Source organism: Arvicola amphibius, chromosome 4 (genome assembly GCF_903992535.2).
Source record: "Arvicola amphibius chromosome 4, mArvAmp1.2, whole genome shotgun sequence".
NCBI lineage: Eukaryota > Metazoa > Chordata > Mammalia > Rodentia > Cricetidae > Arvicola > Arvicola amphibius.
The window spans coordinates 38,289,602-38,314,056 of record NC_052050.1 but is presented as its reverse complement, the minus strand read 5'-3'; the positions used below and the strand labels follow the sequence as shown (position 1 = coordinate 38,314,056).

The following is a 24,455-nucleotide window of genomic DNA, read 5'->3' as shown; positions in this document are numbered from 1 at the left end:
CCTCTCTGAAGTAATTGGTGCTGCCAGAAGCAGACATATATCACTGTTGAGAGAAGGTGAACCCAAAGAAAAACATATTGTTATCCTCCTCGATATTGGAAGCAGACTAGATTGCCAGGCAAAAATTGGGATCTTGGGGGTGGGGATGGGGTGGGGGTAATGGGAGATAGGGAAATGGGGAGAGAAAAGTGAGGAGGGGAGGATGGGGAGGCCCTGGGGGAATGGGATGGTTGGTATGGAGGAAGGGTGGATAAAGGAGCAGGGAAGAAGATATCTTAATTAAGGGAGCCATTTTAGGGTTGGCAAGAGACTTGACTCTAGAGGTGTTCCCAGGTATCCATGGAGATGTCACCAGCTAGTTCCTTGGGTAGCTGAGGAGAAGGAGCCTAAAATGGCCCTTTCCTATATCCATACTTATGAATATCTTGCATATCACCACAGAAGCTTCATCTGGTGATGGATGGAGATAGAGACAGAGACCCACATTGGAGTGCTGGACTGAGCTCCAAGGCCCAAATGAGGAGCTGAAGGAGGGAGAACATGAGCAAGGAAGTCAGGACTGTGAGGGGTGCGCCCACCCACTGAAACGGTGGGGCTGATCTAATGGGAGCTCACCAAGGCCAGCTCGACTGGGACTGAAAAAGCATGGGATCAAACCAGACTCTCTGAACGTGGCAGACAATGAGGGCTGACTGAGAAGCCAAGGACAATGGTTTTGAGTTTTCACCCTACTGCATGTACTGGCTTTGAGGGAGCCTAGTCTGTTTAGAGGAGCACCTTCCTGGACCTGGATGGAGGGGGGAGGACCTTGGACTTCCCACAGGGCAGGGAATCCTGACTGCTCTTTGGACTGGAGAGAGAGAGGGGAGTGGGGGGAGGGGGAGAGAAATGGGAGGTGGGAAGGAGGCGGAAATTTTTAATAATAATAATAATAATAAAACATTTTAAATGCCATAATCTGTATGTCTTTGAAAGATTTGAAGAATGCCTTTCCACCTGAAATATATCTCTTTATATGGAGAAAAACCTAACTAACACGAATACAAGCTTGACTATTATAGCTGTCTATTAACTTGTATTTCTTAATTATACATTACATTTTTAAATGAGCTGTACAAACACAATGCCTTATTCAAAAGCAGAAATATACACATAACAAAATTGACCTTAAATTTGTATCAATAGACCAAGATGCATACCAATGTAAAGTATTCATCTCTTTAGCATATTCCCCTTTAAATGAAAACAAACATTTATAAACAATATTTGGGAATTTGGGCATAGTTCTCTCCAAACTGCTTCCTGCTTTTTGTTGGGCATAATATTTTGGGGGCTTCACAGAGACCTCTTGGGGAAATCTTTATTCATCAAACAACACTAGTCTGGAAAGAATCCACAGGTTTTCATCCTCTGTGGAAATAAAAGCAGAACTTCTTTTCCAAAGCAACATATCCTTAGACCCAAAAGTCAATATACCTTTAAAATATTATGTTGGGGGCTGGAGAGATGGCTCAGTGGTTAAGAGCATTGCCTGCTCTTCCAAAGGTCCTGAGTTCAATTCCCGGCAACCACATGGTGGCTCACAACCATCTGTAATGACCTCTTCTGGCCTGCAGGAATACACGCAGACAGAATATTGTATACATAATAAATAAATAAATATTTTAAAAAATGTTACGTTGGTTTAACTTGGTTCCCAGAATCAAATATCTCTCTGTACTTATTCACAGTCAAAAAATTCAAAGAAAACACAATATACATTATCCAGACTCTGTGTGTATTCCATCTTTACGTGCCTTATTTTTCTTATTTTATTACTTTTTCTACAAGCTTAATATTTATTTTATTATCTTTACTCCTTTAATCTATGACTGTCTGTACTCTTTATATTAGAACTGTCTATACTCTTTTTCCTCTCTCTCTCAAGCCTACATACATTTATTAAACACTGTGACCCATTTAGAGGTATTTTTCATCTGAATTTGCCTTTATGCATGTGTATCTGTAATTATTTTCTGACAAGAAGTTTTTTTTTTTTTTAAACACTAAACAGGCATGTTTTGGACCAATTCTGTGGCCCTGCCTGTTGGCTCCATCCAGTACAATATGTTTGAGGCATGTTCACTGCCTCAGAGAGCCATGCACACCACACCAGCTCCAGGGTTGCGGGCGGGTCTATGTCACCATTAAGCAAGTTGCACCACACTGCTCACAGAACCCATTTAAGTGCTCAGCTTCCTAAAAGAGGCAGAGCTGTTCATGCAACTATCACAAACCAGGAAGCCCTCCCATAAAGAAGCTGCACAGCCTTCACTGCTATTGCTGAGGCAGGGAGACCTCCCTTAAAGGAGCTGCAGTTCCCCTACTTGCCGTGAGCAAATAAGCCCTCTGAAAGAAATATGTGACTGCCAAGAAGCTGTGCTAAACTTTTTTTGTGTCTATAATTTTTTAAGGCTCTCTCAGGTTTATATGAATGTAGCTGAACACATTAGTGCCACTCTGTTGGTAGAGACTACTTGCTCATTCCTGGCCATCCAGACCTGAAATAATCACACAGAAACTATATTCATTAAAACACTGTTTGGCCAATAGCTTAAGTGTGTTTGTAGCTAGCTCTTACATATTAAATTAACCCATTCCTATTATTTTGTATTTTACCATGAGGCTCGTGGTTAACAGGTAAGGTTCCAGCAGGCAGGTGTGTTTCTCCTTTGGGGGCTACATGCCATCTCCCTGACCCTGCCTTCTTTTCTCCTCAATGTACCTGGAATTCCTACCGTGCTGTATTCTGTCCATCATAGACTAAAGCAGCTTTATTCATTAACCAATAAAAGTAACACATATAGAGAAGGACTTCCCACACCCACTGCCTTTATTTTCCCCATTTATAAAACTCTCCAAAAAGGGAAGGGGAAGGCAACAGACTTCATTAGCATGATAAAAGGAATAGACAGAGCATCTCCGACCTTTGGTCCTGGTGGAGCTGATACACCTCTGTATACTATACATACATACTGAAAATACTAATTAACCACCCTATGTCAGGACCTCTTGTTCTGTAGTCACTTGCTGTCAACAACTTGAAAGAACAAAATAAGCTCAAACTCTCTGACCTCTGGACAAGTTGGAGTGGACTCGCATCAAGGCCCTCACAGTTCCTCCCTTGCAATCTATTTTAATAAAGCCCGTGCTTCTGCTAGAAGACAGATGACTGTGCCTGGCTTCAGAGCCTTCTCCCCACTTTCCAGACTTACCTGTCACCGGTACATACATTCTATCATGTACAGTCTGTCTTAGATTGCATGGGGGAAAGATCATACCCATCATTGACTACCAGCCTCTGTAAATAAAGTGTTGAGGGAGAGTGCATCTCTGGGCTCTGTGTACCTTTGAGCCAATTTTCTGTCAAGAGAGTTCACCAGCCATTAGATAATGATATGCAAGCAGATAATTCTTTGTGATACTCCTATGGCTACAATAACGTCTCCTAATAAAGGAGTGTAGAATGACCAAAGGTGGGGATCACCTTCTTAAACCGGTCTAGGATATTGTGCCAGTGTCACAACACCCCCAAACAAACCACCACAGAGCGGGTATCCGAAGCAAACACAGAGAGGTTTATTACAACCCCGAGCTTGGTCCACTGTCCATCACTCCAGTGCAGTAGGTGGAGAAGAGCGGTCCTGAGCATTTACAGGTCAGCATATATATAGGAAAAACCACAAATTGACTGTTACAGGGAGCGGGGGGGGGGGGCCTTGTTCCGGCCGCCCGGCTAGCTTATACCTGAAATAATCACACAGAAACTGTATTAATTAAAACACTGCTTGGCCATTAGCTCAAGCCTCCTATTGGCTAACTCTCACATCAGATTCTATTAATCTGTATTCACCATGAGGTCGTGGTTTACTGGGAAAGATTTAGCATGTCTCACCTGGCATCTCCATGGCGGCTCTGTCTCTGCTTTTTTCCTCCCAGAATTCAGTTCTGTCACCCGCCTACCTAAGTTCTGCCCTATCACCAGGTCCAAAACAGTTTCTTTACTAACCAATGAAAGCAACACAAATTCAGAAGGACCTCCTACACCATTTCCCCTTTTCTGTTTAAACAAAAAGGAAGGCTTCAATTTTAACATAGTAAAATTACATACAACAAAAGTTATCAAGCAAGAATTACAGTTACAATATTTATATCTAATTTATCTTTTATCATAACTAAGGAAAACTATAATAATAACTATCCATTTTTTTTTGTTTTTTTGAGACAGGGTTTCCCTGTAGTTTCTAGAGCCTGTCCTGGAACTAGCTCTTGTAGACCAGGCTGGCCTCGAACTCAGAGATCCGCCTGCCTCTGCCTCCCGAGTGCTGGGATTAAAGGCGTGCGCCACCACCGCCTGGCCTTAACTATCCATTCTTTAACTCCATCAAAGACTCCAGAAGGATATAATATTACCTAAGTAAATAGGAAGTGAATCATAAGCAACTTCCAAATGACAAATGTCTAGAAATGACAGAGACATCTCACTGCATGGACAGGTTACCCAAAGTTCTTCTGTACTGTTGGGGCATCCATCTTCAGCCTACAGGCCCATAGTATCCAGCAGACTTTTCCATGAAGCAGGAAAATTTTCAAGACAGTTCAGTCACTTTCTTCTGTGTCCTGCAGAATGTCTCGCAGACTCTTTCATGAAGCAGGAACACCGAAGGACTATCTCACCTTTAGGCAAGTTCAGCAGTCCTCTCTCTGTGGGTACTACATGTCCAGTGAAGCAGCCCAGGCAAGAGCAGTTTCTTGCCCAAATGGACAGCAAACTCCATAAGGAGCCTCTTCGATGCCCATCTTCCTCTTGAAGTAGCTGGTGCTGCCAGGAGCAGATGTGTCTCATTGTCATAAAAAGCAAAAAGCCCTAAGTAATTAAGACATCTTAAATGCCATATTCTGTAGTCTTTGAAAGATATGAAGAATGCCTATCTGAAATAGACCTATGCACATCTAGAAAATCTAACATGACTATAAACTTGACTATTATAGATGATTATCCATTAACAACCTATATTTCCTAATTATACATTATATTTCTAAGTACGCTACACAATCACAATACCTTAATCAAGATCAGAAATATACATATAACAAAATTGATCTCAAATTAGTATCAGTAAACCAAGATTCATATAAATGCAAATTATTCATATCCATATCATATCCCTCTATAAATGTAAACAAAGAGTTGTAAACAATATTTGGGAATATGGATGTAGTTATTTCTCTCCAAACTTCTTCCTGCTGTGTGGGGGCGCTGTTAATACGGTCCTTCATGGTATATCTTGTGTGCTAGGTTCATCTCAGTCAGCAGTTGAGTGAAGTAATTTTTAGGGTGTTTACAGTGACCTTTCAGGAGGGCGTGTTCTATCATACAATATTGGTCTAGAAGCAATCCACAGGTTCTCATCTGTGAAAACAAAAGAAGAACTTCTTTTCCAAAGCATCATATCCTTAGGTCCAAATTCTAAAGTAATAATACCTTTATAATATACATGCTGGTTTACCTTAGCAGCCCATATAATGACATATTTTTACGTACTTAGCTCCTTCAGAGTCAAAAAATTCAAAAATAACACAATAACATACATAATTCAGACTCTGTGAATTTTCCATTTTTATGTGGCTTATTTCTTTTTACTTCTTTTAATCTATGACTATGTCTCTTTAAAGACTTTACCCTTTTTTAAAGCATTAACTTTATTTTATGACTCTCTAAACTTTTTTTCTTCTCTCTCCCAAGCCTATGTACATCCATCCAACACTGTGACCCATTTAGAGGTTGTTTATGTCTGAATCTGTCCTATTGTGAATCTGTAATTCTTTGCTATCTAGAAGAGTTTTTATGTACTGGGAGCTGAGGGCTGCGTTCCCACCACTCTGTAGTGTTGAGGCGGTGGGCTGCTTCCCGCCACCCGGCTAGCTTTACCCAAAATAATTACACAGAAACTGTATTCATTTAAACACTGCCTAGCCCATTAGTTTCAGCCTCTTATTGGTTAATTCTCACATCTTGCTTTAACCCCATATTTAGTAATCTGTGTAGCACCATGAGGTGGTGGTTTACCAGGAAAGATCTTAACCTGCATCCATCTCGGAGAGGAGAGCTATGGCATCTGCCTGAGGCATCTGCTTCACTGCCTTCTTCCTCCCAGCATTCTGCTCTGTCTACTCCACCTACCTAATTTTCTGTCCTATCAAAGGGCCAAGGCAGTTTCTTTGTTAACCAATGAAAGTAACACATAGACAGATGACCCTCCTCCATCAATTTTAAAATGCTAAGCAGCTTGGTTGCAGCTGCTCTGAATGTTGGCTCCACCTCTCTCCAATTTTAAAACGGTGGAAGCACCACCAGTGCTAGCTCGGGGGCCACCAGGCAGGAGCTGCACTCAGCACTCCAATATCGAGAATGAGTATGCAGTACATAACCCCTTTTTATCTGAGTTACAACCAAATCTGTCATGCAGAGCACTGTGCAGCCTAGAAGCATCTCCCTGTATGGCAGTGGGAATCTGCCATGCTCTCCTGCCTGCCCAAGCCCAGTAGACGTGACTCCACCTCCTGCCCAGGCAGGAAGAGCTGATCCACAAAGCATGGTCTCAGCTACTTTCCTCCTGACCCCAACTGGGCACAAAAACACCCAGGCCCACAAATGCTCCATAGCTGGAGTTTGCACCCGTGTCAGGGCCTAGGAAGCCTCGTTTTAAAATGGCACAGCTTTTTTTCTGCTGCTATTGCTGAGTCAGGAAAATCTCTCTGCGCCACCCCACCAGTAAACAGCAAAAAGCTGTGTTAAACTCTATATTTGTGTCTAGAATTCCTTTTCAAGCCCTCTCAGGTTTTATGTGGAGTTAGTTGGCCACATTGGGCAGCCAATTGTTGATGGAGAGAGCATCCCTTTGTTTCGGCTGCCTGGCTAGCTTATACCCAAAATAATCACAAGAAACTGTATTAATTAAAACACTGCTTGGCCATTAGCTCCCTATTGGCTAACTCTCACATCTTGATTTAACCCATTTCTATTAATCTGTGCTCACAAGGTCGTAGCTTACCGGAAAAGATTTAGCATGTCTGACCTGGCGTCTCCATGGCGACTCTCTCTCTCTCTCTCTCTCTCTCTCTCTCTCTCTCTCTCTCTCTCTCTCTGCTTTCTTCCTCCCAGAATTCAGTTCTGTCACCCTGTCTACCTAAGTTCTGCCCTATCACCAGGCCCAAAGCAGTTTCTTTATTAACCAGTGATAGCAACACAAATATAGAAGGACCTCCTACACCAGTAGGCAACAGCCTTGTCAGAGGGTGTTGGGGTAGCTGACATTTAAGCTGATTGGCTATGGCAAGAAAAAGCACAGACTTGAAGAGTAAAATAGTTAAAAATACATAAGGTGTGGTTGAGGTATGTGGCTAGTAGCTGTCATTAGCCATGCGGTTGTCAGTGACGGCTATCAATCGTACCCTCATCAGTCATACCCAGGGTGTTCAACTCATTCCGGGAACTTGGGGGAACTTGTGATCATGGAGAGGGCATAAGAGGGGTGGTCTCAATTTACTTCAGATCACCCTCACTATATCTTTAACAGTTTGTAGCTACAATCAAAATCCAAATTTGTTCTTTTAAACACATCAAATCTAAGGACTTATCATATCAAAATTTTCTCATACAAGCTCTAATCTTTTTCTAATCAGTAGCATCTTCATAATAAACTACAAACATTAATAGGTCAATACCATAACTCTAGCATAAACAGTTTGTCAAATCACAATTCTCTTAAATCCATTCTAATCAAAAGACAGTTTCTGTGATGGGTGAGCTATGAGTCCTTTTCTCTACTACAGCTCCTACTGTGCTCTGTTTACACTCTTAGGGGGTTTTCCTGAGAGTCTACACAGGGACATTCCCTAAAAACCCTACAACACCTAATTAGCATCTCTGTAAGGAAGAGACCCTTATGGTGTCAAAGTCTGAGTGATACTGCTGGACATCCCACTGCTGCCCTGTGCTGTGGAGATCCTGCAGCTTTGGGTCTGTGGGTCAGGTCCCCGCACTGTGCTCCAGCAGATCATGGATGTTGGAGCAGGCCAGGTATAACTCAGGGCCCATGATGGGCCCGCCAGATGGGAAATGGGGACATTCTCCCATAGTAACAATTTCAGGGTTGGCTCTCTTACACCTGTGCTGCTGGTGCTGCAAAGTACTGGGTGGAGCCGGGTGGTGGTGGCGCACGCCTTTAATCCCAGCACTCGGGAGGCAGAGGCAGGCGGATCTCTGAGTTCGAGGCCAGCCTGGTCTACAAGAGCTAGTTCCAGGACAGGCTCTAGAAACTACAGGGAAACCCTGTCTCGAAAAAAAAAAAAGTACTGGGTGGGCCTAGGTTTTCTCTTTGGAGACCGGTTGTTTTAGTCTTTACCTTTAAACTTGTAAATGCATTAAATTTTCATAAATATATTTGTCAATTTAAAGTCTAAGCCTGTTTTAAAAATCAGATATGGCTTACTATATTGGTTTTATCTAGTTTCGAACCTTGTGGTTTCAATATTTTCACAGCATATATAAAATGTACATTATTTTTCCAAGTCTTTTCTTCAACTTTGTTGTCAGCCTCAGATCCACAGTGAGTTTTGGTGCCCAATGAATGTTTTTGCCAACATTTTCTGAAACTGTAGGACAAGAGTTTTGTTGTATCTTTATCTTTCTTCTTGTACTGAAAAGCCTCAACTAGGTTTTGCCTAGAGAATGAACCTAGGACCTCATGCATCCCATTCAGCTACTGAGTTACATCCTGATAGAGGTAGAATAATCAGGAAACATCAGAATAGACAGATGTTTCCTTGCTCTGGAAGCCAAGCAGAGCAATAGGTTGCAGGAAATGCCCCGTTCAACTGAATGGGGGTTAATGCCAAACACAATGCTTCTTTCCAGGCCTGAGAATCGACGGATGCTGTCAAACATATCAAGAGGATAGACAAACACATCCTCCATCTGAGACACTCTCCTCTTCCTCATTTCTTTCAGGAACTGATGTTTATATTTATTCATTTCCTCTTCCGTGCTGAAAAGCACAGCGATATCGTGGGGAGAGTAGCCATTCCTCAAGAAAGAATTGCACTTGTTTGCTACATAGTTCACCATATCTCTCAAGCTCAAGTGTTTGAGCTCAAAGGTGCCTGGTACACCATGAGCCCAGGTAAATTCATTGAGCATCTCCAGGGACTCGGGAGGGATCCTGAATGGAGGGTTATTTCTGATTTCCTGTAACTTCTCTTGTAAGAACTCAGCTATTTTATCTGCATTGCGTACTACTCTTGTGAGCTCTTCCTTTGGATACTGGCGTGAGAAATGTGGGAGGCCACTCTGTTGCATGTGGCTGGTCTGAAAATAGTCCAGAAAGATCCAGAGAATTCCAGGACAATCTTTCTTTCTCTGAGTGATGAGCTTTGCCTTCTCATACCAGTCCCCATCTTCAGTGCGGAAATTCTGGGCTTCATCAACAATGATGTGTTGGATCATGTCTGTGTCAAACTCAATTTTCATGAAAGTTTTCCTGGTCACTGCCTGGCAAATATTTTTTGCCCTGTAACAGTGAAAAGGACATTAGGTGTTTCTCTAACTGCATCAATGCCCCGTGACACATCACTGCTGTCACAGGTCTTTGTACTGTCTAATTCCCAAGAATCAGGGTCATTTAAGAGAAATATTCAAGACCAGACTGAAAACACATAGATGTAAGATCCAACACTTACCTGATCAAGTCCCTCAGGCGCTGATTCTCGCAGATGTAGAGAATTCTGTCTGTGTCACAGTGAAATGTGTTTCTGATCTTTTCCATGATCTTGATGGCCATCACTGTCTTGCCCGACCCTGGTAAACCGTGCACAAACAGTTCCTTGTTTTTGCGGAGATTTTTTGAGAATATCTCATACTGTTGGGCTGTGAGAAGATTCAAAATTTCACAGCCAAGCTCGTCACTCAAGAAAGATCTGAAGTTGAGCAAGACAATTACAAGCGCCTGCAGCAAGGCTTCCATTTCCTGGGTGTTTGCAAGGTTGTAGGAGCGTGGGTAATCTATAGGAGAGGGTGACCCCACACTGGTCTCTACATTGCTCTTGGATTCCAGGCAGAGAACCTTGGTCATGACGCACACCCTCCCAGTGTAGCCACCAGTGTTCACTAGCTTCTGCTTGAGAGCGAAGGCAGTGCGGGTACAGTAGTCCTGTGCCCCCTCATCCTGTTGCCCAAGGATGGTGTAGAGGGTGGGACGGCTATCCTCTGCAATCAGCAGGGCATCACAGATGACTCCCTGCCTCTCTTCCAAGTTCAGGTCCACAGCCCAGCTTCTAGAGAGGATCAGCAGACCACAGGCGCCAGAGTGCATTTGCTGTCTTAATAAGTCCTCCAGTCCCTTATTCTGTGAGCACAGCTCCTTCCAGAGGGATTCAGGAATATATTTTAAACATCCTGGTGACACTGGACATGGAAAGAATAAACAAGATTTCAAATAAGTGTATAGTTTTGTACAACTCACATATTATGTTTAAAACAGAGAATTACGTAAATAACGAACACAAAAGAAACTTAATAGTATTTCTTGAGGGTTTTTTTTCCCTCAAATGCTTTGTCTGGGTATATTTCTTACCTTACAGGTCTTTTGCTTATTTATTATGGTTTCTGATTTTGTGTTCTTATGGTTTGTGTTTGTATGTGTTTCTTATTCTTTTTCTTTGGTTCTTATTTTCTGTTTGTTTTGCCCTTTTCTGCTTTGTTTGTTTCAGTTGCCTATTTGTTTACAATGGGAGAGAGAGGGGAAAGAATGTGGATTTGATGGTAGTGAGGTGCTGAGGAGCTGGGAAGAGCAGAGGGATTAAAAAAATGTGATCAGAATATATTATGTAAACAATCTGTTTCAACAAAAATTAAAGTTATAAAACATTTTGAAATCAAAAGGGAACTCCTATGTGCAATACAACTTAAGGGAAATTCCATCTGTCTACATCCCCTGCAACTCATATTCCATCAAGCTGATGGAATTATGTGGCCCTTCCATTATCATACAGAAAAGTCTGTGCCAACCAAAGTGGAAGTTACTGAGCCTAAGGCTGTGCAGAAAAGAAATCTGTGCAGTTATTGTTACATTAGATTCTTCTGCTATGGCTGCACTGGTTCAGTGAGTTCTGAACCCCTGAGAAGTTGACTCAAATGCATATGTTCAAGCCCTGGAAATTCTGTTTTAAATTCCTGGTGGGGACCTTGATCTCTGCATATTTAGCTATCAGAGTTTGCTAGTACCATGCTTGATGACATCACGGGTACCCGCACCTCATTCCTAGGAGGTTTGTAGGGTTGTTACATCATTAACTTGGGGCTGCACAAGGCATTCTCTTTGATTTCTTTTTTAGCAAAGGTGTTAAATGATTGGTCTCTTTCTCCTAATGGAAAAACTAGCTGTTCATACCCGGAAATAAACACTTTTGGAGGTCGACTTTATGCTCCAGTCCTTTCTTAGAATACACTGGTCTGCAGCGTGGAGGGCTGTCTGAGAGACTCAGCTGACACTCAAAATCTTCACACAGGTTACCGAGGGAAGATGACTGATTGGAAGCTGCCTCTGTGTGACACAGTGAATAAAACCCGTCAGAATAACAAAGCACAGGCTCTATTCCAAAGGGGAAGAATTGGAAGAAGACCAGAACCACACAGAAGGAAAGCTGAAGCTTGATCCAGAAGGTAATATAAATAACCCTGGTGAAGAGACTGCTAGTCCCAACCACATGACAAAATCAGAATCCTCAAAAGCTTCAAGTGCAGTTGAAGGTTCTGGGAGGCAGTGACTCCTCTGATATCATGGGTAAACAGTGGACAGAAAGCCCACTTTGTCACTTCACTGGGTGCCAGCTGGGTAGAGAATCCACTGGTTAGTACCGAGCTACCCTGGGGTCCTGATAACAAGAAACAATCTCAGATAAGGGATCCCGGTGTCGGCCTGCCACAGTTCCGGGGTAGGAGACAGCTGTGGAAGGTAAGCATAGGGCAAGGAAGGCCTGAGCACTGACATGCGAAAAAGTTCAGGAAGTAGGAGGCTGGTTACCGAGGGAAGATGACTGATTGGAAGCTGCCTCTGTGTGACAGAGGAAGTCTGGGACTGGAGAGACAGCTCAGAGGTCAAGAGCACAAGCTGGGAGGCAGAGGCAGGCAGATCTTTGTGAGTTTGATGTCAGCCTGGTCTACAGAGCAGGTTCCAGGACAGCCAGGGCTATTGCACAGAGAAACCCTGTCTCGAAAAAGAAAAAAAAGAAATAATAATCTCTTGTTTCTCATTACCAAAATTAAATACAACTATAAAACACCAGCAAGAAAATCTATAAAACTTTATAAACACATGGAGATTAAACAATAAATACCAGCATGCCATTGATGTAACCAGTGTAATGGTCTGCTCTGTCCCTTTAAGAGACAAGCCATGCCCACTCATTCCCCCCACCCCCATTTGCCAATGCAAGCTGATCTTCAGTTTCCAGCCTGAGTTATTTCCTCTCTCTCTCTCTCTCTCTCTCTCTCTCTCTCTCTCTCTCTCTCTCTCTCTCTCTCTCTCTCTCTCTCTCTGTGCTTTTCTCCCCTTCTCCTCTTTCCCCTCCATAACCCACTAAACAAATATCCAATCTCACCCTGCATGGCATGCCTATCCATGTCTCTGTCTTTCAGCTGCTACATATCTCCCTGCCAGGGACCAGCTGCCTTTTGAGACCTGTGGTGTGGTCTCGTGATGTGCCCACCCATCTGTGTCTCCTCATGAGACTTGCTGACTCTCATGGCCCACTGCAGCCACTTGGGGAACTGTGCTGTCCCTGCCTGGGACTAGTTGCTCTTGGGATCCACTGCCCACTCCTGCTGTTTTTGGAGCTGCAGCCTCTGCTGCCACTTGGGGATCCACAGCATTTTTACTTAATCCATTACAACCAGGAAATTAAAACATTCACAAACCAAATGAAAATAAAGCAGCAGTTATAGGAACATTTGGAATGTATCAGAGGCACACCTAATAATGGAGTTTATATCTTTGAGCGATTACATAGGAAACCAGAACCACTTCAAGTAAAAACCACATAAAATTTCACCTCAGAGAAGCAATCCAACTAACAAGAACAATCCAAGACAAAATTAGTAGATAGAAAGAAATCATAATTACCAGGGTAGAAATTAACAAAAAGAATGAGTAAAACAGACATTTTCAAAATAGATAAGATTGATAAACCCTTAGCTAACCAACTAGAGAAAGAGAAGAGAACATTACCATAGATATCAATAAAATCCAGAGGATCATTAGGGAATACTTGAAACTCTATATTCTAAAGAGGTGAAGAAGATAGGGTTTGGATCAAAGGAGAGATACCTGGACACACATCACCTCCCCAAACTGAGTCAAGATCACAGAAGCGGCAGCCGCCAAAATGAAGCTAAATCCCTTTCATTTCAATGCAGTCTCTCACATTTCCAGGAAGACTGTGCTGTCTCTTTGCAGAGAGCTGAGGCAGAAGCACAGTCCCATCTGTGCCTACCCAAAAGAAAGATGAAGAGAATCCTAGCGAAGAAAAGCCCAGAACTGGATGGATTCATTGTCGACTTCTAACAGATCATCACCGATGAATTAATAAGTGTTCCTCAAACTAGTCTGTGAAATACAAGGGAAGAGACACTATTAATTCACCCCATAAAGCTGTATTGTTTTGGCAGCACAACCTTAAAAAGACAAACCAAAAAAATCAGCCACTCAATTTCCATGAGAAACTCAAACCTGCAAACCAAACCTAACACTGAAAAGATCAAGTTGGTTTCATTCCACAGAGGCAAGGGTGTCTTAACAAAGGCAAATTAATAAATGCAATGGGTCACAAAAGTAGAATCAGGAACAAAAATTACAGATCATCTCATTAGATGCAGAAAATGCCGGTGTCAAAATTTTACATCCTTCCATGATTAAAACACACCGGAGAAACCAGGGACAGAAAGAACATATATCAACACAATACAGGGTGCATATGACAAATCTAACCCAACATTATACTAGGTGAGAAAAGCTAAAATTTTGCCTCCAAAATCGAGGGCTCACTCTCATTCAAGGCAAGCGTACAAATAGAAAAGAAGTCAGTCGTGCCCATTTGCAGATGATCTGACCCTAAACATAAAGACCTTAAAGACTCTACCAGTGAGCTCTTATATTCGATAATTTTCGGCAAGGTAGCAGGATATTAAAACCCACAGAAAAACCCAGCAGCTTTTCTGTATACCAATAAAGAACTTGCCGAGAAACAGATCTGGAAAATCTCCTTAATGACTACATCAGACAAATCCCTAAGAACATACCTAACAAAGGAGGCAAGAGGCCTCTACGATGAAAACTTTCAAAACACTGAGGCAGAAACCGGAAGAAAAAGTCTCCTATGGAAATGGCAGTCACTAAACTTAGTCTAATGAGTCAATACAAACCCTATCAAATTCCAATAATGCTTTTCACAGAACTAGGAATAAAAATCCTGAAATTCATATAGAAGCACAAACGACTGGTTAGCCAAAGAAGACTTAGCAAAAGAGAGGAATTAGGTCCAAACAAAATATGCCACATCTGGTGCGGGTTCCTGACTCCCAGAGTTGGTAACATGCTAAACTTTGGCACCAGGTGGCCATTGTTATATGAGGTTCCAGCAAATCGCAGTGTGAGGAGTTTAAATAACATGCGCACAAATACGAACTCCCTTCTTCATGGTGCTGGTGAGTTGGCTCAGTGGGTAAAGGTGCTGTGGTGGTTTAAAGAAAATGATCCCCAAAGGGAGTGGCACTTCTGGGAAGGTGGCCTTGTTGGAGTAGGTGTAATCTTGATGGGGGAAGTGAGTCACTGTGGAGGCAGGCTTTGAGGTCTCATATATGCTCAAGATACTGCCCAGTCTCTCAGATGATTTCCTGTTGCCTGCAAGATGCAGGACTCTCAGTTATTTCTCCAGCACAATATCTGCCTGCATGTTGCTATGTCCCACCATGATGATAACGGACTGAACCTCTGAAACTGTAAGCCAGCCACCACAATTAAATGTTTTCCTTTATAAGAGTTGTCACGGTCCAAGGCTTATCTACTGCATTCCAGTTGTGTTGACCCCTGGGATTTCCCCAAATGTGGGACACTCAACTGCATAATTTGTGGTAGTGGGGACCACACTCGCACTCTCCTCTAAATAAAAAATTAATAATAATAAAAAAAAGAGTTGCTGTGGTCATGGTGTCTCTTCACAACAATGGAAACCCTAACAAAGACAGGTGCCTGCCTCCAGGCCTGATGACCTGAGTTTCCACGCACTTGGTGGAAGGAGAAGTGTCTCATGTTGGTCTCTCACCTCCATGTGTGAACTGTGGCATCTGAGCATGTGTGCCCCAAAAGAAGTCCATATTCAGCGGGGTCGTGGTGGCACACATCTTTAATCCCAGCACTTGGGAGGCAACAGCCTGGTCTACAAAGTGAGGTCTAGGATAGCCAGGACTATTAGACAAAGAAACCCTGCCTCAAAAAACAAACAAACACAAAAGAAATCCATATCTATTTTTAAAAATATTTATTTATTTACTATATGTACAGTGTTCTGCCTACATGTATGCATGCAGGCCAGAAGAGAGGCACCAGGTCTCATTATAGATGATTGTAAGCCATCATGTAGTTGCTGGGAATTGAACTAAGGCTCTCTAAAAGAGCAGCCAGTGCTCTTAACCTCTGAGCCATCTCTTCAGACCTATAAATTTCTTGCATCTGAAAAAGCGTAAAGATTCAGCTTCAGTAGGTATAATGAACTCAGATTTTAGGAGCGTGAAGGAACTCAAAAGAGGCAGAAAGCACAGAGAAGGAAGAACTCTCCCCTCTTACCTGGATCAGCAGCCATCAGCATGCCTACCCATTCCTTAGTAGTCAGTCTGTAGATGACATCATTCTCCTTGTCTGCCATCCATGAAGTGGGAGCTTCTGAGAACACTGCACAGCAGAAAGCCTCCACTTTGATCACACAGAGATAACCATGCAAATTCCCCTCGCGAAACACATCTATGACTCTGGTCTCGTGAGACACTTCTTGTTCACATGAACAAAAATGGAAAACTGGCAACTTAGATATTGCTTCATTTGCTGCTCTTTCCAAAGAGTCACGGGAAACATTGTCTTTTGGGCATCCCAGGACCTTCCTGCTCTTGTCCTCCACTCCAATGAAGAGGTAGCCTCCGCAGGTGTTTGCAAATGCAGAGACATACTCTGGAATTATATTTTTAATGTAATCTTGGACACTTTTTGTAGCGAATTGTTTAAACTCTACTTGTATAGATTCAGGAAAAGGCAAGATTTGACCATATTCGAGTTGCTCACTTTGGAAAATTTCAAAAGCAGGATCTGATTCAAGGATGTTCTGATGCATAACTCTGGGAATTTTAACAGGGGGAGCTCTTCCATCTTTCTGGTCACACCCGACACTCTTCTTACGTTTTAGATACACAAATGCATCTGTTGAACTCATGACAATCACCGAAGTTCCAGATCTACGGTGCAAGGAAGAATTTTGGCTGCAAATGCAAGGTTTAGCAGAACTGTTTTCAGGGCCACAGCTCCAAGATTTAACAAAAATGTAAAAATGTTTCCTTTGTTGTCGGGTCTCAAAGAAATCCTGCCAATCAGAAGACTGGATAAGCTCTCTCAACGAATGTTCCAAATCCAGTCCCATCTCCACAGGCTGCTCACTCTTGTTGGCCATTAGTATCTCAATCACTCCTCCTCCGGAGTTTAACAGAGCACAGACAGCCTCTGTAACTCTTGTCTTCTCCAGCTTTCTCTTCTTTGAGTCCATTTTATTTCGGTTTTCTTCCCCGAGAGTCACATCTTTTACACGGATGACCAAGTCTGGGTGAGACTTTATCATCTCTAAGGAGAGATTTCTTTCCATGTTGATCCTACAGTCAAACAATCCAAACACTTGTTTTACCTTTATTAAGATTAATTCTCTCATGGACACAATTCATTCATCTACTTACTGAAAATATTAATCTAAGCCAAATATATCCTGTCAAAGCAGTAAAATATTAAGTAATATAAAAACCGTCCTTTCTCTTTAGAAATTGTTTTTGAGGGGTAATAAAAGTAGAACTTACTGGGGGCTGGAGAAATGGCTCAGTGATTAAGAGCACTGGTTGCTCTTCCAGAGGTCCTAAGTTCAATTCTCAGCACCCACATGGTGGCTCATAACCACGTGTAATAGGTCCTAATAGCCGATAGCCTCTTCTGGTGTGTATACAAAGACAAGTCACTCATATACGTAAAATACATATTAAAAAAACGTAGAACTTTCCATCACATGAGATACTGGCTATAGGAGGAAAAACACATTAAAGAGGTGTTTGAACTACTTTGGCTATTACTCTTTAGTTTAACAATGCTCCCGGGAAGAGCTAATGGCACTGTCAGGGTAAAGCCATCAGCATAGAGGTACAGAAGCAGGAGAGATCACCTAACAGGAGGGTATGCCACGGTATGAGATTTCACAGCTTGGAACATATTCCCAATGAATTATGGGATAAATAGAGAATATATTGGAAGGAGATGTCAAGAAGCTCATGAAAACCTGGAGAGGTGGGAGAAAACCAAAGGATTATGGCATCAGGGAATGGAAAACAAGGCCATCTGCTGACTTTCCAGGTCTCTAAGCTACTGACAGGTGCTGCAAGTGAGACTGGAAAGTCTTATTGTAGAATTTAGTGAACTGCCAGGAGCTGGTGGTGCATGTCTTTAGTCCCAGCACTTGGCAGGAGGGGCTCTGAGTTCAAGCCCAGCCTGGTCTACACAGTGAGTTCCAGGACAACCAAGGCTGCACAGATAAGCCCTGTCTCCATCCTCCCCTGCAAAAATAAATTTAATGCATGACACCAGCTGCTGACTTTGAAGACTGCAGAAGCTGAGGTCTTAGAGACGAGCGCCACCAGACATGGCTTGGCTGTCAACTCTATCCCATACTGTTGAGTATCATCCCTTTACACTGTGTGAAAATGTGCACTGTGATTGGTTTAATAAAGAGCTGAATGGCCAATAGGTAGGCAGGAAGAGGTTAGGTGGGACTCTGGGGGTAGAGAGGACTGAGGGAAGAAGAAAGATGGAGTCACCAGGCAGATACAGAGGAAGCAGAACATGTAGAAGGATAGGTAAAAGCCATGAGCCACATGGCAGCACACAGATTAATAGAAATGGGCTGATTTAAGTTATAAAAGCTAGTTAGAAACAAGCAAAGGCCAAGCATTCATAATTAATAAGAATTCTCTATGTTGTTATTTGGGAGCTACCTTTTGGGACTGAGAAAGTCTTTTTAAACATACTATTGTTATATTTATCTGGATACTTAAAATGCCTAACCATGTGTGCTTGTTAACAGACCAGGGATCATCTATCTTATTATGACTCTTAGTATAAGGATTAAATAATTCACCAAGTGCTGAACACTATGCTTTGGCTCACAGATGTTCAGTAAGCAAAATGTCACATGGGCTGAGGAATGAATGCCAGGCACAGTAATAGTGTTATCAAATGTAGACAATCAGTCATTAGATAAACTTACTAAAGAAGAGAGGTCCAGATGTGGATGGAAGAAGAGAGGTTGAAGATTGGTTTTTCTTTAAGATGGGAAAGGCTTGACAATATTTACCATAGATGAGAGAAAGTCAGTAGGGAGCTGAGAACTTAAAGAAGGAGGAGGAGACTGAGTGACTGAAACAACAGGATCCTGAGAGTCAAGGTCTGGACAGGATCGTGGGTCAGAATCTGGAAGAAGAAAAGAGGAGAAGAGCAAACCACTGGCGGTGAGGTTAGGTTTATAGCTGTGGGGGAGGCAGGAGGGAGAGTCTTGCAATGCCCCTCTTTTCCCCTTCAGCGAAGGAACAAAGTCACCTGTCTGGAAAGAGCCCTTTGCGGAAAAGACAGGAGGAGAAATGTAGGCGACAGAGTGGGAGAAGTGTGAAGAGACATCACAGAGATATGGGGACGAAGGGTGTGCACACAGGGAGATACTACAGAGAAAACGAGAAGCCCTGTGTCTTGTTACTCCCCTGCCGCGGTGATAAAAATGCCCAGACAAAGGCCACTTCAGGAAGGCAGGGTTCCAAGTAGGCATCACCAGAGAAAACGAGAAGCCCTGTGTCTTGTTACTCCCCTGCCGCGGTGATAAAAATGCCCAGACAAAGGCCACTTCAGGAAGGCAGGGTTCCAAGTAGGCATCACCAGAGCCAGGAAGCCAAGGTAGCCGGAGTTCACAGGGCTCAGACACAGTATAGCCACCCATGGTCAGGAAGACCAAGGAATGCGTGTGCTCAGCCAGCAGGCTCCTCTAGGAACCATAGTCTGGAAATGGTCTAAGCCCTCCTTTAGAATGGGACTTCTCAATTAACTCATTCATCATAGTCACTCACAGATATGCCTAAAGACTGAATAATTCAGCTCTAGATAACAGAGTTTTTAGGAAGTAAAATCTTAAAAATGTTATATGACACAAAATAAAGCTTTACTGGTACTGGCTATCTTGGGGGAACCAGAACAGAAAGGAAATAGGGCTGTAAAGCAAGTGGCATTCAGGAAACTGAAATCACAGGGTCCTTGACTCTTTTCCAATAGCTTCTAGATGAGAAACTCTGGGTTAGATAGCAATGGTTCCGTTTCTGCCTCTTAGTGCCTCAGTTAAGGACAGTATCTTACAGGGGTGGCTCAGTCGCGTCTGCAGAGTCTTTCAACACAATAATTAAAAAAACCCTGCAACTTGGGGGGAGGTGCTGAGGCACTTGCACTAACTTACACCTGCTAACAGTGACAGGCTCTGCCAGCACAGAAACCTGCTGCGGAGTGTTGCACCTGTGCCCTAGCGTGCCTTAGTGCATTTTTTCCTGCCCTCCCCAGAACCCACTCCTATTCCTCTGCCCTCTCCCCCTCCCCTGCGATAGCCTGGCCAGGCTCACACCCACCCCAGTCATCCCTATCACTCTCATGATTTTTACCGAGCTTGCTGCTGAGCCTGATAAAATACCTGGACCTTCAGGCAGGAGAGACATACGGATGTCACCTTGGCTTCTGGGCTGCTCAGGCCACCCAGGTCCTGCATTTGGCGGGCTAGACCTCAGTGCTGGCGGCGCAGATCAACCGGGCTCTAAGCACCGGGAACCTGGCCTTACAATTGCAGGTCTAGCGCATTGGCCACTCTGTCACTAAGGTCCCGCCTTTCCTTTCCAATGGTTGGCTCAGCTCCTGCCAAAGGCGCGGAAACGAAGAGACCAATAGGAAGTCTACTAAATACCGGGAAACTTGAAACTCAGAATGTGTTTAATGAACTAAACTTTAACCATCCTAAACTTTAGACACATAGAGCTTTCGAATTGTTCCTGGCGTTTTGGTTCCCCTTTTGGTCTCAGTCGCCATTCTTCCTCCTCGTTGCTTTTTCTCCCTCCCAGCGCTCTGTCAGCTGCCCAACGGTCCAATCTGCCAATCAATCTATCGAATCTAATCAAATGCTATGAGTTACACAAAACAGGATAGAACTCATTCAAGAGGAGAAGAGCTTTTCCCAGGCCCTTTCCTCTGCCTCCCGCTTCCCTCTGACCCTGTCCCCGCGAAGGTCTCACCAGCCCTCACCGGCTTCTGATCTTCGGGAAAGGTCTCAGTTCTCTTGCTCCTTTTCCCCTGGCCGCCTCGGAAAGGAGAACTTGGAAACAGGCACGAACCTTTTCCCTCCAGAACTCGGCCTCTGGCACAAGCCCTGCTTGTCGGGTGGTGTTCCAGTCGTAGATTGAGCAGCTGCCTGTAAGGCCAGTGGAGCAGCGCTTGTTCCCGCGTGGGTTTGGTGGTGGTCGCAGCCAAGTGTTTAAAGCAGCCCTTTTATCTTCCAATACCTTGCTTTGTGGGAAAACGAAACTGTAGGACTCTTTCTAGTCGGGGGGGGGGGGGGGGGGAAGGGGGGGGGGGGGGGAGGGGGGGGGGCAGGTCTTTGGCACCCTGCCAGGTTGAGCTCACTATTGGATTGGATTGTTCAGCTGCTCTTCTCTCTTCAGCTAATCCCTCCTCCTGGGCCCTGGATGGAACACCTCACTGCCTGCCTGCCCGCCTGGCCCAGGGGATTGCAGCCCTGCTTGAAGGCCTGGTTCTCTGCCATGGAAAGCCCGAGCTGGAATGCAGATTCACGCTGGTCTAGAAGGAGAGTGAGTGGAGCTTTTTATCAGGATCTCAGTCCCGGCCTCAGGGGAAAACAAACCATCATTAACCCTTCATACTTGCGGATCTTTATATGTTGTGTGTTATTAATGCCCACACACTTATTACACATGGTTAACACAGCCGCATCATGATATGCATTGTAGTTCATAACCTGTTTTGCCACGGTTCTGAACTTTCCATTTCAGTACATCTTCCTTCCAACTTATTCAAGGTTTTCTTTAAATGCTTATTTTCCAGAATGTTTGTATAATCAAGGACCATGAATCTACAGTGTAGAGTACATATTATATTTGTCTTTCTGGGTCTGGGTTACTTCACTCAATATGATGCCTTCTAGAGTCACCCATTTGCCTGCAAATTTCAAGATGGCATTTTTTTCTGCTGTGTAGTGCTTCTCCCTGCTCTTCCTCTCTCACAGCGCTCAGTCACCTACCTGACCAGCAGGCACATCTACCAATCAATCTACTTATTGAATCTAATCAAATGCTATAAGAGTGACACAAGACGGGATAGAACTCATTCAAGAGGAGAAAAGCTCTTCCTAGGTTCTTCCCTCTTCTTCCTGCTTCCCTCAGACTCTGTCCCTCCGAAGTTCGCTCCTGTGTAAATGTATCACATATTTCTTATCCATTCTTTGGTCAAGGGACATTTAGGTTGTTTCCAGGTTCTGGCTATGACAAATAATGCTGCTATGAACATAGTTGAACATATATCCTTGTGGTATGATTCAGCATCCTTTGGCATATACCCAAAAGTGGTATTGCTGAATCTTGAGGTAGTTTTTTCCCTAAATTTCTCAGAAATCGCCATATTGATACCAAAAGCGGCTGTACCAGTTTGCACTCCCACTAGCAATGCAGGAGTGTTCCCTTGACCCCACATCCTCTCCAGCACAAGCTGTCATCAGTGTTTTTGATCTTGGCCATTCTTACAGGTGTAAGATGGAATCTCAGAGTTGTTTTTATTTGCATTTCTCTGATGGCTAAGGATGTTGAGCATTTCCTTAAGTGTCTTTCAGCCATTTTAGATTCCTCTGTTAAGAGTTCTCTGTTTAGGTCTATACCCCATTTATTTTTATTGGATTATTTGTTCTTTTGATGACCAACTTCTTGAGTTCTTTGTATATTTTGAAGATCAGACCTCAGTCCAATGGGGAGTTGGTGAAGATCTTTCCCCATTCTGTACGTTGCCGTTTTGTCTTGTTGACCATGTCCTTTGCTGTACAGAAGTTTCTCAGTTTCAGGAGGTCCCATTTATTAATTATTTCTCTCAGTGTCTGTACTACTGAGGTAGTATTTAGGAAGTGGTCTCCTGTGCCAATGCACTCAACTATACTTCCCACTTTCTCTTCTATGAGGTTCAGTGTGGCTGGTTTTATGTTGAGGTCTTTGGACTTGAGTTTTGTGCATGGTGATAGATATGGATCTATTTTATTTCTTCTACAGTTTGATTTCCAGTTATGCCAGGAGCATTTGTTGAAGATGCTTTCTTTTTTAATTTTATATTTTTTGCTTCTTTGTTTGTCAAAAATCAGGTGTTCATAGATGTGTAGATTAATAGTCGGGTCTTTGACTCGGTTCCACTGGTCATCCTGTGTGTTTTTATGCCAATACCAGATTGTTTTCAGTACTGTAGCTCTGTAATAGAGCTTGAAGCCAGGGATTGTGATGCTTCCAGAAGTTCCTTTATTATACAGGATTGTTTTGGCTATCCTGGGTTTTTTGCTTTTTCTATATGAAGTTCAGTATTTTTCTTTCGAGGTCTGTGAAGAATTTTGCTGGGCATTGCACTGAATCTGTAGATTACTTTTAGTAAGATTGCCATTTTTACTATGTTAATTCTGCCTACCCAAGAGCATGGGCTTGGGAGAGAGAGGAAAAAGAGTACAGATAAAAGTACAAACAATCATTGATTAAAGGAATAAAGATAATAAAATAAATATTAAAAAGTAATAGAGTAAAATAAGCCACGTAAAGATTGAATACACACAGAGAACCTGGATTATGCATATTATTGTATTTTCTTTGAATTTTTTCAACCCCCCAAAAGGTCTCTGGGAACCCTAAAATACTTTGCCCAAGAAACAGCAGGAAGCACTTTGAAAAAAACAACACCCAAATTTCCAAAATGATTGTTTATAAATGTTTGTTTTTATTTAAAGGGGGCTGATTTTAGGTGATTAAAAATCACAGTCAATTTCTAAGGGGGATATGATATAGAGATGGATACTTTGTATTAGTATGGATCTTGGTCTATTAATACAAATTTAAGGTCAATTTTGTTACACTGTATATATGTATTTCTGCTTGTTTAATGTGTTGTGTTTGTGCAGCTCATTTAAAAATGTATAGTTAAGAAATACAGATTAATAGATAGTTATCTATAATAACCAAACTTTTAGTTATGTTAGTTAGGTTTTCTAGATATACAGAGATATATTGAGATATATTTCAGTCAGACAGATATTCTTCAACACTTCAAAGACCTACAGAATATGGTATTTAAAATGTTTTAAGAACTTAGACTTTTTTCAACAGCGAGACAGGTCTGATTCTGGCAGAACCAATTACTTCAAGAGGAAGATGGGCATGGAAGAGTCTCCTTATGGAGTTTGCTTGTCATTTGGGCAACAAACTGCCTTGCCTGGACTTCTTGATGGTATGCTGTATTAACTGGATATGCAGGACTCACAGAAAAGTGACTTCTGAACTTTCCAAAAGATGGAGCGATTCTCCAGGGTTCCTGCTTCATGGAAGAAACTGCCAGACATTCTGCAGGACACGGAAGAAAGTGACTGACAAACTGCCAATATAGGCTAAACAGTCTTTGACATTTCTTGCTTCATGCAAAAGTCGCAAGATATTATGGGCCTGTAGGCTGAAGATGGATGCCCCAACATTACAGAATAACTTTGGGTGACTGTCCAAGCAGTGAGATGTCTCTGTCAATTCTAGAGCTTTGGAAGTTGCTTACAATGCACTTCCTGTTAACTTAGGAAATATTATATCCTTTTGGGATCGTTGAAGAATTGAAGACAGATAGTTATAGTTTTCCTTAGTTTTATATAAGATAAATTAGTTATAAAACTTTAGACTCACAAAGATAGGAAAAATGATAAGAGTGTTTTCCTTAATTTGTCAAATATAAATGGACTAAATATTG

At 42.7% G+C, this 24,455-nt stretch overlaps 1 protein-coding gene and 1 non-coding gene across 3 annotated transcripts; one reads left to right on the top strand and one right to left on the bottom strand.

Annotated features, from left to right (window-relative positions):
- Positions 1–8,407: 8,407 nt before the first annotated feature.
- On the bottom strand, positions 8,408–20,818 carry LOC119812749 (schlafen family member 9-like). Of its 2 annotated transcripts, none has more exons than XM_038327639.1 (5): positions 20,715–20,818; positions 15,939–17,005; positions 11,490–11,642; positions 9,781–10,504; positions 8,408–9,611 (listed from the first exon to the last, which is right to left on the bottom strand). In XM_038327639.1, exons 2-5 carry the CDS (start codon positions 16,996–16,998, stop codon positions 8,813–8,815), a joined length of 2,736 nt encoding a protein of 911 aa, XP_038183567.1. In that variant the 5' UTR covers positions 16,999–17,005; positions 20,715–20,818; the 3' UTR covers positions 8,408–8,812. The 2 variants fall into 2 exon arrangements, with proteins under 2 accessions (XP_038183567.1, XP_038183568.1); XM_038327640.1 differs by lacking the exon at positions 20,715–20,818 and adding an exon at positions 20,113–20,205.
- Positions 15,090–15,256, top strand: LOC119813893. Its single transcript, XR_005285327.1, has one exon. It is a non-coding gene; the product is annotated as a U1 spliceosomal RNA (small nuclear RNA).
- Positions 20,819–24,455: the final 3,637 nt, after the last annotated feature.